Raw genomic sequence first — 16,550 nt, forward strand, 5'->3', positions numbered from 1 at the left:
AAACAATGCCAATATAATATGGAGGTTAACCAATCAAAACTCTCAAAAAACCAATACGACTCTCTTTCTTAAGCCCTATTCGGACGGGATTAACTTTACAAGGGTAGATGGAGTGTAATTTTACCACAGGACGTCTGTAATATTAATTGGCACGGGATAAGAGATCTCAGTAAACTAGCAGAAGTGAGAGAGTAACTCGATTTACACACCGCCGTCACTCCTGTCGTCATGTGTGTGTTACGCTGCTTCCTGATATCACGTGCGCAAACACATATAACCTATATTTATATATATATAACAGTTATGTCCGGTCGAACGATGTATCAGATTGTGTTGGTAAAAGGCACTTATCTAACGCTAAAAGATGTTTCGTGCCTCTAACAAGTGCTGTCGATCTTCTCTCTGATCTGATGGTGTGTGTGAAACACTTGAGTTTTGCCACAGACTCGTTCCAGCGTCTAGAACGCGACTGAATGCGTTATCAAGCGTCTCCATACTCAAAAAACCGCGGAAAACTACTTTTAAACACGAAATGATGGAATATTTACGGACATATTTACAGCGATTCGCACGGGATCAGTATCACCTGAGGTCATTTTTCCGGACCTTTTTACTGAAGGTAAAAGACGCCGTAATCTTTACTGACATTGTCCGTCATGATCACTGAGATGCACATTCAGACGGAGCTAAAATCACAGAGAAGCCCTGGTAATTATTACCGTACTTTACTCCACCTCTCCATGTTAAACTAGTCCCGTCCGGATATGTTTCTCCTTAAGTGGGGAAATAGAAACAGACAAAAATGAGTCAAGCTCTAAAATGATCGAGTGGAGCAGCTCAGATCTTTTGATGAGAAATGTTTGAGTTCATATTGAGATCTCTGACTTTCGATTGTAAATCTGAGCACAGCGTGAGACTCTAGAGGAGACACACACGAGATTACCGGGGTCTTTTTCCCGGGAAAAACACACTGAGATTTCAGCAGTCATCTCCAATTTGTTCTCACTGCCGTTTAGGAGAAACATTCGAGACATAAAAGAGATTGAATCTGTCATTTTTCTTTGGCAGCATGGGAGTGACTCTCCATGAGTCAATCATGGGAACATTCAGGAACCTGTTTGAAAAGGGCAGGGCGATCATTGTGAACGGCCGTGTAAGATCAGCACAGAGCGATGGGTGTTCATTACCCACAATGCACTTTGGTCCCATTGTTGTTTCATGAGGGTGTTGAATCACTCGTGGACAGTGGCGTGTTTTAGTCGGTACACTTTTTCCAAGTCTTTCATTACAACTCCGGACAGAACGGGATCAGAAATGACAGTCAAGCTCAGGCATACAAATAAAACAATAACATTCAATTACAGGGATGTGAACGGATTGAACTGGATCGCTGGACCGCATTAACCGAAGCCGACAGATGAAGGTGGACTATATTACCATCACAGGACAAAACTGCACCAGATTAGATCAACCTGGACTCGACTATCTGAGCTAAACGAGACTCCATAAATAGATAAACCACAAGGACCGAATCTAACATTAACTGAAGGTGAAACGCAGCCTGCGTTCGACTCAGGAGACCAGAACACAAAAACAGGAAGTAGCTCTTCCTGCACTTCCTTACACACATCAGCGTCTCTGTCCAAAACAACACGATCGGCCTTCAAAATCAACCTGTTTATCACACGCTTGGCATCAACATCCCCGTTATCTCCTTTAACTCTACTTGTGTTTCTGTTGAAGGGTTTTTTACTTCTGGGAAGCTAAAACATCAAAATACTAATATAAAAACACAGAAATATGATAATAATAATTCTTAAATCAGTATTTTTGTATTGTTTTACAGTAAGGGATTCATGTAGATCCTTACATAATACATTTATTTGACACAATTTATATAAGATTGTATTCAGAAAATGTATTTTATTAGATTTAAGCTTAAAACAAGAAAAACAAAATACATTTTGGGACGACAAGATTTTCAATAAAAAAAGAGTTAATAAATTTAATAAATAATAAAAAAGTAAATGGAAAATGTACCTTATTTAAGGATGTTAAATAATAATAAATAATAATGATTAATATATCTACCCTGTTTAGGGATGTTAAATAATAAAGATAAAAAAAATAGTAAAATCTACATTGTTAAAGAACGTCAAATAATAATAATAAATAATAATGATTAATATATCTACCCTGTTTAGGGATGTTAAATAATACTAAATAACGATAAAAAAAACAATGAATTGTAAATCTACATTGTGTAAGGATGTTAAGTAATAATAATAATAATAATACAGTACATAGTAAATCCACCTTGTTTAATTGAAAAAGATTATTTTAAATACACATAATATTTATTAGTTAGAAACAATTGCAGAGAACCATGCACTGTATACAGTCAGCATGAATCTTATGTAATGCGGACAAAAAAACGAATATAGGGCAGGGTTTGATTTGATATATTTTTGGGGAATTGATTGGATCATAAAAATGTCCGAACTTAAATGGATGCAGACGAAAAATAATACAGGCATCCATAGTCAAGTCAAGTCAAGTCTAGTCAAGTCACCTTCATTTCCCGGTATATAACGCTCTTAACAATATAGATTGTTTCAAAGCAGCTTTACAGTGATAATAGGACATTACAGTAACAGCTCTAGAATAAAGTTATTGTCCAGTTAAAGTTAGTTTTGACTGATTCACTTCCATTGTAAAGATCATTAGTTATTAGCTTATGCACCGCTAACACGACACCGCTCTAACAGAAAACCCTAATGTGAAAAAGTTCATAGCGACAGATCCGGCCCGCATCTGGGCCGTGTGGAACCCACATGTAGCGGATGTGAGTGGATCTGGGCCGTGTGGAACCCACATGTAGCGGATGTGAGTGGATCTGGGCCGTGTGGAACCCACATGTAGCGGATGTGAGCCGCATCTGGGCCGTGTGGAACCCACATGTAGCGGATGTGAGTGGATCTGGGCCGTGTGGAACCCACATGTAGCGGATGTGAGCCGCATCTGGGCCGTGTGGAACCCACATGTAGCGGATGTGAGTGGATCTGGGCCGTGTGGAACCCACATGTAGCGGATGTGAGCCGGATCTGGGCCGTGTGGAACCCACATGTAGCGGATGTGAGTGGATCTGGGCCGTGTGGAACCCACATGTAGCGGATGTGAGTGGATCTGGGCCGTGTGGAACCCACATGTAGCGGATGTGAGCCGCATCTGGGCCGTGTGGAACCCACATGTAGCGGATGTGAGTGGATCTGGGCCGTGTGGAACCCACATGTAGCGGATGTGAGCCGGATCTGGGCCGTGTGGAACCCACATGTAGCGGATGTGAGTGGATCTGGGCCGTGTGGAACCCACATGTAGCGGATCTGGGCCGTGTGGAACCCACATGTAGCGGATGTGAGCCGGATCTGGGCCGTGTGGAACCCACATGTAGCGGATGTGAGTGGATCTGGGCCGTGTGGAACCCACATGTAGCGGATGTGAGCCGCATCTGGGCCGTGTGGAACCCACATGTAGCGGATGTGAGCCGGATCTGGGCCGTGTGGAACCCACATGTAGCGGATGTGAGCCGGATCTGGGCCGTGTGGAACCCACATGTAGCGGATGTGAGTGGATCTGGGCCGTGTGGAACCCACATGTAGCGGATGTGAGCCGCATCTGGGCCGTGTGGAACCCACATGTAGCGGATGTGAGTGGATCTGGGCCGTGTGGAACCCACATGTAGCGGATGTGAGCCGCATCTGGGCCGTGTGGAACCCACATGTAGCGGATGTGAGTGGATCTGGGCCGTGTGGAACCCACATGTAGCGGATGTGAGCCGGATCTGGGCCGTGTGGAACCCACATGTAGCGGATGTGAGTGGATCTGGGCCGTGTGGAACCCACATGTAGCGGATGTGAGCCGGATCTGGGCCGTGTGGAACCCACATGTAGCGGATGTGAGTGGATCTGGGCCGTGTGGAACCCACATGTAGCGGATGTGAGTGGATCTGGGCCGTGTGGAACCCACATGTAGCAGATGTGAGCCGGATCTGGGCCGTGTGGAACCCACATGTAGCTGATGTGAGCCGGATCTGGGCCGGACCATGTTGCTGTCTGGTCAGATGGAAAGGAAAGTGGTTTCAGAGGCGGTTTAACATATAATTTTCTTCCTAATAACGTACTGATGATCATTCACAGTAAGACCAGGAACATGAGTTTTGATTTCATAAGCCGCACCACCGTGACGTAAACGCTAATCAACATGCAGAGAGTGTTGCGTCTGCACCCTTCCTCAGCGGTTCGAGCACAAGCGGGTTTAAGAGCCGCGTTTCCAGGTCAAACCAACAGTGTGTGAGAGCCCAGACCAGCCTTATCAAAGCAGCGCACAGATAAAGAGCAAGAAACATATTCACAAACACAGACACTTAATCACAAAGGAAGTGGGCTACAGGACACAACAATGTCAGCAGAGAGAGCACCAGCCAACGGCATGGTGGGAAACGAACTCTGCCGACGTAACTTTGGAGGACACGGCCAGCTTTTAGCCTGCTTCTCTGGGAGGACGAGAGGAGCTATTGTGCCGTGAGGGGACGATCTGTCCAGATTATGATGCTCAAATGACTCACTTTTACCACGGGAATTGATTTTAACCTTTACAAAGGCTTTCTCTTTCAAATCGGTTTATCAGAAATATTATTATCGAATGAAATATAACCGAAAATATGGAAAAATTACGACTTTGCAAGAGCTCTGCTCACCAGGGCTGCATTTATTGGACCAAAAATACAGTCAAAATTGTGAAATATTATTACGATTTAAAATCAGCTGTTTTCTGTGTGAATATATAGTAAAGTGTCATTTATTCCTGTGATCAAAGCATCATTACTCCAGCCTTCCGTGTCACATGATCCTTCACAAATCATTCTGATATGATGAGTTGAAACATTTCTGATTATTATAACGCTGACTTCTTTAAAACATTTAAAAAATATATTGCTTCCAAACATTTGCCCAGTAGTGTACAATCTAGAATATTATGAAATATATCAAAATGACTATGTGGCTTTTTTTTTTTTTTTTTGGTTCCCCATTTTAAATATCTGGGGCATTTTCAGCGCTTTCAGAGCCATTTTTGGGCATTCAGTGAATTTGGGACAGATGGTATGAAACGCAGTCAGAGGCCAGAGAATCTGAACAAAAGGAGCAGGAACTGAAGATACTCCTGATCAACACTGATTTTCTACATAAAGTAGAGATGTTTCAGCGTGTGTGTTTAGGCTACTGACATCAGTACGGCACAAGAGGAAGGTCATCTCAGGATTCACACACTGTTCTGCACAAACACAAACACAAACACTGAACTAAACTCAACAAGACTCTCCGACACCACAGCGCTGACGTAACGCTGGCGTTTGCATGGCAGCTTTTCTCCAGTGACGTCTCTAGACATCGGCTAATAATAGAGCAGAAGCTTCCTTAGCATTGATGCTACTACAGCGATCAAATCAAGAGGCCAAAATCATAAAGTCAGGAGTGCCGCATATTGTAATGTGCATTCAAACTTTAGAGGATATGATATTTGATATATGAAGATTCATACAGATTTACTGTCACAACGTCAAAGTGTGTTTACTGTTTATCAGACTCTGAGCAAAAGTCATTACAAGTTTTCCATAAGCAAAGAAATGAAGAGAACATGATAATTCATACATGGAACAATGTAGTGACTTTTATCCTGATTCTGAGGATTGTCAAGGCTAAGCTTTATAATATATATTTATATCATTTTTAGAATTTATTTTATTTATTTATTTAATTAATTTTAAGGATCATTATATGAATATGAGCATTAAAATATATAAGTATATTACATAACAATTAATTAATAATTAATATTATTTTTTTTATAATAATTACATACATTATATATGTATATATACATACATTATATATATATATATATATATATATATAAATAAATAAATGCTCATATTCATGTAATGAGCATATATCTATCTATATATAAAATGTTTATTTATTTTTAAGATTAATTATACTATTAAGAGCGTTAAAATTATAATTATATGTATTTTATATAATAAAAATGTATAATAATTGTTTATAGTAATAATTACATACACCCACATTTTGAGCCTTGAAACACACCTCTAACTACTGTACAACAATATGAAAAAATCATAAATGGTAGATAAACATGTACAATATCTGAAGGCAAAAACAACAAAAGGTCAGTAGTCTACATGACTCAAGTCTTCTGAAGTGATGCTGTGAGTGCAGGACAGACCCAAATATAAGTCACTATTCACTGAAAATCATCTCCTCCATTCATAAACACACTGACGATCACTGATGTCAAACCTGGCGGGATCAACACGAGAACGGATGAGACGTAAAGCTACGAACATGGAGTCATTTCACCCGGAATAATAGTGTAGCGCTGGGAAAAGTCACGAAGAGTTGCTGGAGTGACATTATTTTTAGAGTCAACCCCACCGAGTCAGAGGCCTGGAAACCTGCCTATTACACGCAGCCTCATTATTAGCATTAGATAGCACATTGTAGCACTAATATTGCTATTACAAGCTAAAACGCTCATTAATTCCTAATCTCAAGCACAATTAAAGGGTTTGATATTCCTCCGCATGTCTCCCTCTCTCCGCCTCGGCTCTTTTCTGCGCCGCTAAGAGAAAGACAAAGACTCTGGGAGAGGTGCTGGATAGTGGGAGGAGAGATCTTCTTCTCTCGCTTCATCTCTGCGCTTAATGCAATCGCTGGCGTTTGACTGACAGGCATAACCAAAACAGAGCGATGCAAATAGCAGCGGCTTTTTTTTTTCTTTTTCTTCCACGCGTTATTAAAATAACCCCACTTTTCAACGTGGCTTAATAAGCCACGGCTGTTACCAGAACAAACGCGCGGGCCTATCAGCCGTTAGCCGAATCCTCTCAGACGCCAGAGACTGGCACGGGAAACGGGCACGCTTCAAAACCGAGAGATAATGCATAAATTTAGCGCCGTGCCCACACGTTCTCATGAGTTGCGTGTTATTTATTTAATTTATTCTCGTTTTTTTCCTCAACGATTCACACTTTATGAAACATTTCCGAGTGATTGGAAGCCAAATGCATGGCAAGTCGCATGGCAACAGACTCGCCGTAGTTTTGAGACCCCCCCCCCCCCCCCCCCCCCCCCTCCTCCGTCCTTCTGCCCGACTTTCCAACGGAGGGAAACTGCGGCACAATCCGGGCGAAAGCGCAGGAACCGAGGGGCAAAGAAGGGGGAAGGGGGCGGCATGCAAATTATCCAACCCTAAACAACACTCAAGTCTGAGGAAAACAATAGCAGCCATTGACGACATGAAGACACACTGGGCCACGACACACACTCTCAGTCCTCCATCTGTGCTGCACATCACGGCATCAGCGCTGGAGACGAAACACACATGCATGCCGTGTAAAGAGCGTGCGCAGGAATGAGCGGCGCATTCCATATGTTGCACGGGTTTCCGTCGCTCCTCTTCCTGAATCCCGCTCCGGGGTCAAGGTCATTTATTTTTTGTCTCTTCTAATTATTTATTTATTTGCTGCCGGTCTTTTTTTTTTTCTTTCCTGCAGGAAACATTCATCAGAGACGGGATTAAAATCAGCTCATTGCAAACCTCCGACGTAATGTCACGTTTTATAAAACACGCACTTTAACAATACAGATCTCTGTGGTCCACAAACCCTGCAGGTGTGTGTCGCGCGAATCATGTGTGAGTGTGTGTGTGTGCAGAAGACGAGACGAACACCGTCGTGCCACAACAATCAAAACTCACATTGCAAAATTCTCACAGCACATGAACTGTGACTTGCATGTGTCTCACACACACACACACACACACACCTGAAGAAGTCTGCCAGGTCAAAGTCACAAATATCTAGCCACACACACACACACAGTCGTGACACAACAATCAAATTCAGATCTCAAAGCAAAATGCAAAATTCTCACAGCATGTTAACTGTGACACACACACACACACACACACACCTAAAGAAGAAGTTTGCCAGGTCAAAGTCACTAATATCTCCCCCACACACACACACACACTGCATATTCAAACCAAGCTCATAATCACTCTGTGACAGCGACAGAGGCCGTTCCACACCTCAGAACACACACTTGTGTTTCACACGACATACTTGAGCCGGAGAAATGTCCACTTCCCAGAGACGTCGGTCCGTTGTTCTTCCCGCCGCTGACAGGAGGGGAAAACATCTACAAAACAATCATGACAACACATTAAAAAACTTCCGCAAACCGGCCCTGAATGAGAGAATATTAAAACACACACTGGTTAATATTACAGGTCAGTCTGAGCTCAACATTATGCACTGTTTGACATCAGAAATGCATGCATAATCTTACTGTTAATTTGATGAATAATATAACCCTCTAATGCGGATGCAAAATCAAAACCAAGCCAAATTTCACATGAGCACATAAACTATAGCCTGAGTGCCAGTTCAGCCCTCCACTGTCTGTCTGTCGGACAGCTGGAATATTTGTGGAACTGTGGCTTCATGAAAACACATTTCCTGAGTGAAAACTTCCCAAAAGCATTTCTCACAGGATGCACATTTAGCCTTTTTTTTTTTTTTTTTTTTTACTTTTTGACACTGAACCAGATTGAAGACATCATCAGTCCACTAGAATCAACTCTAATCTCTGAATCATCAAGGAATGCTAATGGGATTTCTTTCAGCATTTGGAAGAAATCCTAATGGGATCAAACAAGAATCTTGTAAGATTCAACTGGAATTGTTTTTTTTTTTTCTGTCTTCAGAATTTCAACTGCATTTGATCCCATTAGAATATAATCACGAGAAATTCCATTAGAATTCCTTAAGGATTTTTTGTTTTTTTAAAGGGTCAACACAACATTCATAAGACTCTATATTAAAGAAAAGGAAAAAGGAAACACAAGAAAAGACTGAATAAAGTGGGATATACTACCATTGATGTGGGGAACATTTTCAAATCGCTGTTTCGCATCTATAAGACAACAGAATTACTAATGCAACATCACATCTATCAAATCCACATAAGCTTTTGCAACTTTCTTTCAGATTTCAAATGCAATTACGCGGCACAGTCAGTGCGCAAAAAAGTCATCTTACAACACTTCTACACAAACATCTGCGCACAGAAACACAATGAAATGTGACAAAACCAAACAAAGTGTGATCATTGACCTGCAGCATGGAGACGTAAAGTCACTTACCGCGCTGAAATCCAGCAAATCGCTCAGTTCTTTATCCGTCCCTAACGCGGCCATTCTCTGATGATGATGATGGTGATGATGATGGTGATGATGCATTTTTAGAAATATCACATAAACCTAAAAACATGGAAACAGATCGCAATGAGAAAACACCCGATCAGGAGGAGCGTGTCTGATCTTCAGAAACACACACGCGCGCGCACGCGCTCGCGCTCTATCTCTCTCGCACACACACACACACACACATACACACACACACGGACCCACGGCACGATCGAGCCCCAAAAAATCCACTCTGCGTGAAAAAGAGACTGTGGATCAGAGGATCATTCTTCCACCAGGTGAAGTGGACGCGCAGGTGTCCGGTAACGCGATCACACATTCAAGATGAAGAAACTCTCTCCAAGTGTCCCTCCGGCGCGCGGCTTCAGCAATCCGAATCAACACAGCCGATCAATAACTGAGTGAGATCGGGGATTAAACTAACACTCAGGTCGTGCTTCGTGCGGCTCGTGGAGTGTTTTATTGACAGGACGGACGGTGAAGTCTATCGTTCAGCTCGTCTACTGCAGGAGCGCTTCATTCAGACGAACACACTCCGGAATACCGCGCGGAAAAGCACAACTTTCACTCACACAACCTCGTATTAAACGCTTCACCGTCTGATCGAGAGCGCGAAGGCGTTGGTTCGACTTTTAAAAATTATTTCATATTTGTGCGCGCGTCCTAGAGCACGAACGACCGCGGAAAGGACCAACTTTGGGTCACGTGAATTTTTATTTAAATATATTTATTTAAAAAAATATGTGAATCTGTGGATGTTTAAATTAATAATAAGAATAAACAAATAGGTCAGCACAGTATTCATATAAATTTGTTAAAGACAAGACAAAACAAAAACTAGAGATTGATGTGGGGAACAGTTTCAATATTGCTGTTTCACATTTATAAGACAACATAATTGCTAATGCAACATCAAATGCTTTCTTTCAGATAATTTCTAAAGCAAAAAAAAATGTATTAATGATTTAATTGTTACCCTTTAAGGCCCGTTCACACCAAGAACGATAACTATAACGATAACTATATTAGCGCTTGTGCTCGTTAAAGCTGATGGTTTCTGATTGGCTGTCAATGTTTTTATTGTTCATTAGCTGGGGAACAAAATAGATCTGAAAGCGATTCAAATTACTGTACTATATAATTTCTCTGTGCCGTCATAGTTGTGTTGTGGGCTCTGTTATTCTTTTATATATCTTTATATTTCTCATTGAAATGCTGGGTTGTTTCAACCCATGTTTGGGTCAAATATGGACAAACCATTGGTTTAAATTTGGTTGGGTTTGTCCATATCTGACCCAAACATGGATTAAAACAACCCAGCATTTTTTTTTTTTTTTTTTTTAGAGTGTGTGACTGACCTTAAAGGGACAGTTCACCCAAAAATTAAAATTCTGTCATCATTTACTACTCACCATAAAGTTGTTTAAAACCTGTATGAATTTCTTCTCTTTTTTTTTTCCAGCTGATCACAAAGGAAGATATTTTGAAGAATTTGGTCCCCATTGACTTCCATAGTATAAAAAAAAAACCTCAATGGTGCCCAACTGGAGGCCGAGTAAATGATGACAGGATTTTAATTTTTGGGTGAACTATCCCTTTAAGATTCAGCCCCTCACACATAATCCTTCTCTAACCCCTGTAACACACGCATTCTGGTAATATTCGAGTAAAATGTGTTTGTTAACATGACTTTAGCTGATATTTTCTCCTCAAACCACGGCAGCACTTTCCCAAACACCTGCGACTTCATCTGTCAAACACATCAACGAAAACTCATGCAGTTTGATTGAAATTGTGGCTCAAAGTTTGTCAAATTAAAAGGTGTGTTAATTTTCGAAAGCTAACAGGAAAACCCTGATGATAAATATCACTGTGATCAGAATTGCATCGGGATCTTCATGAGTTTAACTGATCCATTAATGTCATCTGGGTTATCAATGCATGGTTATGGCTGTCATAAGAAGTATTTAATATGGTTGTATTGGTGGACCACACACACGGGCCTCATGTGTGTCTCTTTAAGAGGTCTGATGTGTGTTATTTCACACACCTGCACCCAAACCTTCCTGTGAACCACAGATCACAGAAATACCAGCACACACATCCGACAGAACGAGTCTCGAGGAAAGAGGTTTCCAGGCCAATCCTGCATCTGTCAACTTCAAAAGACTAAGAGCACAGATCACCTGTAAAACCATTCCCTGGTCACGAAACGCTCATCCAAGAACGTGTTTTAAACTACTGATGCTGTTCAGGTGAGTCAGGAAACTGGTATGCATGAGCCAATCATCCTGAGGACAGAAACGCATCACTTCCTGTTTGGCTGCAGCGCCTCCTGGTGGATCTGAGGATCTTTAAGATGTAGCTAAAGTCCTAAAGTGACTCAATATAAGTGTCACAGCATCTTCTTCACGGACAGATTTCTTTAGTGTTTTACTGGCGAACGCTCAAAATCGCTTGGCAATTTCTGTGCAGCAGAATCTGACCAACATGAGACCTAAATCTGACGCATTTTGGAAGAAAAAATAAATAAATCTGGCATGCCAATATTGCTAATGTAAAAATATATATATATGTGTGTAATTCAAAAGTTAATAGCAAAACAGAAAATGTGTCCTGTCGGGGCGCTTACGCTTTAGTGTTAAACCCTGTTTAACCCTGCTGGCAGATGATGTAACTAAATCAGAACGCTTATTAATACACATTTGAGCGATTCTGAGGACGTAAAGTTAAAGAAAAAAGCTCTTAACATTCATGAACCCCCAAAAGTCAAATTGTGTGCAGAATATATGTATAAGAATATTTTATTACATTATATTATAGTAGATGTTTTACTATAGTCTAATTTTTAGAGGTTCTTAAAAGGATTAAAATGTTGTTGTTTTTTGCAATTGTTTCATAAGTCGAGTGTGACTGAACAAATCAAAATTAAACCGAAATGTTATTAATAAGTAAAAAGGAGAAGAAAAAAAACAAAACATTTATCTTGTTGGAGTACCAATATTTTTTAGAGGCAGATCCAGAAATAATAAATATATTAAATAAACAAGCAAGTAAATAAATAAATATAATTGCATATATATGCAAATATTATATATATATATATGTGTGTGTGTGTGTGTGTGTGTGTGTGTAATATAAAAATAAAACTGAACTTTTTTCAGTAATTTTATGATTTCTGCAGTTATTCAGAGGCCTGTGAACCACAGTAGTCAAAACAAGTTTTTCAGACTGCAGCATTAATAACTGAACCATAAGCAGAGAAACATAAGCACAGGCGTCACATGTGATCGCAGCTGTGGAAACAGAGAGCTGTGTGTGAAACGTCACACAGATTCATGCAAAAACACCGCAGTAATCAATACCGGCATCAGTCTGGGGCTACCAGCCGAGGATTCAGTCGGTTCTCTGTGCAGACGAACATGTCAACTGGTCATCAACCGGGCCGAGTGTGTCCAAACGGGATCTCATGCCTGTTGCACAATAAATGCAAAAACTGCCATATAATAATGCAGCGTTTATTTCAGTTATTCTTCAGATTTTCAGATGGTCCAATTGCATTTTTATTTATTTAGTTACTATATAAAACACCGTGCATCAAAACTACTAATCAAACTATACAGTATTTTGGTGTAAATTCATCAGTCAGACAGTAAAATTAACCAAACAACACTAAAAATAGAATAATCTAGACGTGAGAGGAATATCATTAATGAATAAGGTCTTAAATTGAGTTCAGTTTCTCATTTGCCTTCATAAGACTACTATTATGATGTCTTGTTTAGAGCCTGAAAATATGCATAAGTTCCTCCTGAGGAGAACGAGATTAATGCACAAGTCTATTTCTGAAGCACACAATGCTAACATGTCTTAATACTGACACAATGAGGATACACACTAAGCCTTTAAGCCCGAGACTCTCCACGTCTCCAGAACGCAGATTTGAGATTGTACTTTATTATCTGTGCTTGACATGTAGGATCTGCACATCCAAGTGTCTGGACATCATTCCCAGTCATTCTTCAGATCTAGTGTTTGGATATCATTCGCAGTTCGTGATTTGGACGGGAAGGGATTGACCACAAGCGTCAGAGATCTCCGAGACGCATCAGAGATCACATGACGCAGCAACACACTCATCCGGGCTTGTGTTGAGCTCAGAGAGTGTGATGCGAGATGTTTGAGATCACGGAGACGTGTTTCTCCGTCTCGATCGGAGTCTGACACAGAAGACACGCGTTACTCTGGAGGAAACGTCTGTGTTCTACATTCAGTCTCATTCAAGTATTTGTCAACTATGTATTTATATACTTTTTAAAGTAATACATATTTACGGTATTAATACATTTGAATATTTAATTAAAATAGTTGATATCTCCAAAAATTATATATTATATTAATTATATGATATATTAAAATACATATATTATGTTTCAATATAGTATCATATATTTTAATATCCATAAATATTTTATATACACACACATATACATACACACACATACATAGAAATATATATATATATATAAACTTTTTTAAATAATACATATTTACAGTATTAATATATTTATTTAAAAAAGTTAATATCTATTCAATTAATTATATGATATTTTAAATATAAATATTTTGGTGTTTTTATATATATATATACACACATACATATATACATATATATCCACTGTATATACAAATAAATATTTTAAATATATAATAATAATAATAATAATATTTAATTTAAATGTATTGTTTTAATATATATATATATATATATATATATATATATATATATATATATATATATACACTCACCTAAAGGATTATTAGGAACACCATACTAATACTGTGTTTGACCCCCTTTCGCCTTCAGAACTGCCTTAATTCTACGTGGCATTGATTCAACCAGGTGCTGAAAGCATTCTTTAGAAATGTTGGCCCATATTGATAGGATAGCATCTTGCAGTTGATGGAGATTTGTGGGATGCACATCCAGGGCACGAAGCTCCCGTTCCACCACATCCCAAAGATACTCTATTGGGTTGAGATCTGGTGACTGTGGGGGCCATTTTAGTACAGTGAACTCATTGTCATGTTCAAGAAACCAATTTGAAATGATTCGAGCTTTGTGACATGGTGCATTATCCTGCTGGAAGTAGCCATCAGAGGATGGGTACATGGTGGTCATAAAGGGATGGACATGGTCAGAAACAATGCTCAGGTAGGCCGTGGCATTTAAACGATGCCCAATTGGCACTAAGGGGCCTAAAGTGTGCCAAGAAAACATCCCCCACACCATTACACCACCACCACCAGCCTGCACAGTGGTAACAAGGCACGATGGATCCATGTTCTCATTCTGTTTACGCCAAATTCTGACTCTACCATCTGAATGTCTCGAGAAAATCGAGACTCATCAGACCAGGCAACATTTTTCCAGTCTTCAACTGTCCAATTTTGGTGAGCTTGTGCAAATTGTAGCCTCTTTTTCTTATTTGTAGTGGAGATGAGTGGTACCCGGTGGGGTCTTCTGCTGTTGTAGCCCATCCGCCTCAAGGTTGTGCGTGTTGTGGCTTCACAAATGCTTTGCTGCATACCTCGGTTGTAACGAGTGGTTATTTCAGTCAAAGTTGCTCTTCTATCAGCTTGAATCAGTCGGCCCATTCTCCTCTGACACTCTAGCATCAACAAGGCATTTTCGCTCACAGGACTGCCGCATACTGGATGTTTTTCCCTTTTCACACCATTCTTTGTAAACCCTAGAAATGGTTGTGCGTGAAAATCCCAGTAACTGAGCAGATTGTGAAATACTCAGACCGGCCCGTCTGGCACCAACAACCATGCCACGCTCAAAATTGCTTAAATCACCTTTCTTTCCCATTCTGACATTCAGTTTGGAGTTCAGGAGATTGTCTTGACCAGGACCACACCCCTAAATGCATTGAAGCAACTGCCATGTGATTGGTTGATTAGATAATTGCATTAATGAGAAATTGAACAGGTGTTCCTAATAATCCTTTAGGTGAGTGTATATACATATATATATATATATATATATAAACATATACTATACATTTATATATATATTTTTTTTCACTGTGCAGTAATTTCTGTAAGATTTGAAATGATGGTTCCCACGATTTAATTTTTTTTTTTTTTTTTTTTTTTTTAGAGTAAAAATATTGAGATTGATCAAAAATGACAAAATAATGTCATAACATAAAAGTGTATACATTTTTTAAATAACAAAAATAAAAAAATAAAAAAATGTTTGTTGAATATTACCATTCCAAAAGCTTGTGGTCAGAAAACAGTTGGAAACTGATACTTTTTTGATGATTAGAAGTTTTAATAAATATATATATATTGTATAGTTTACTGTATTATATTTTAATATCTAAGAGATTCTATGGGAAAGCAGGGAAGAATGTGAGTGAGCTTTTCAGAAGAAAGGACGTTCTGTCCCAAAAGTCAGCTTGTGAAAACAGGGAGAAAGGGAGAAAGGGAGTCTGAAGGAGCAGCAAGTGCATTTAGTTTGAATTCCTCTGGTTTTCCAGCTTGTAGGGGAGAGAATGAGTCGCAGTCAGGAATGATGACATAAACATCCAGCTTTTCCTTCAGAAAACACAACATTTGCCAAACACCTGCGGCCTCCGTCTGAGGGCCAGTCCAACGCTCTCATTCTCTTTGATTCTCTTCATTTAGAGACGGAGTTACAGCACATTCCTCCCGACAGAATCTCCTCCTAAACATTCCCATCCCGACCTCCCGGATAACTGTCCCGTTCCCTCCCGAACCCCAGCTGGGGCATCTTCAGCTTCGGCAATTAAAACAATGTGTCTAACAGACCAATCCAGCGGTCGACACACAACCTTTCCACCGCCCACCAACCTCTGTGTGTGCGTGTGTGTGTGTGTGTGTCGGAGTTTATCCCAGAAATGTGTTATTGGACGCTGAATGCCAAGCAGATGGTACTGCGGTTGGTACAGGTGCCACAGGCTTTGGAAAAGGGGAAAAATCCTGCCAGAGTTCAAGTCCAGGGCACATCCGTCCCGGGAAAAAAGAAAGAAAGGAAAACAGGTTTGTCCAGATGAAAAGGTTTGCAGAGCGAAATCAAACTAATGCCTCATTTAAGACTCAAAGGCCAGAGTTGAAAGCTGCTTACTAAAATACTGTATAAGCTATTGTGTAATCTGACATCAACACTG

General features: G+C 40.1%; 1 protein-coding gene across 1 annotated transcript in view; it reads right to left on the bottom strand.

Moving 5' to 3' along the window:
- Positions 1-10,682, bottom strand: part of tcf4 (transcription factor 4) — a 176,822-nt gene extending 166,140 nt beyond the window's left edge. Inside the window, 4 exon segments of the mRNA XM_084387639.1 lie at positions 8,204-8,279; positions 9,018-9,056; positions 9,286-9,390; positions 9,392-10,682. Of these exon segments, the coding sequence (XP_084243765.1) occupies positions 8,204-8,279; positions 9,018-9,056; positions 9,286-9,390; positions 9,392-9,412 (241 nt within the window). The 5' untranslated portion in view covers positions 9,413-10,682.
- Positions 10,683-16,550: the final 5,868 nt, after the last annotated feature.

This window comes from Rutilus rutilus (genome assembly GCF_951802725.1).
Source record: "Rutilus rutilus genome assembly, chromosome: 18".
Lineage (NCBI taxonomy): Eukaryota > Metazoa > Chordata > Actinopteri > Cypriniformes > Leuciscidae > Rutilus > Rutilus rutilus.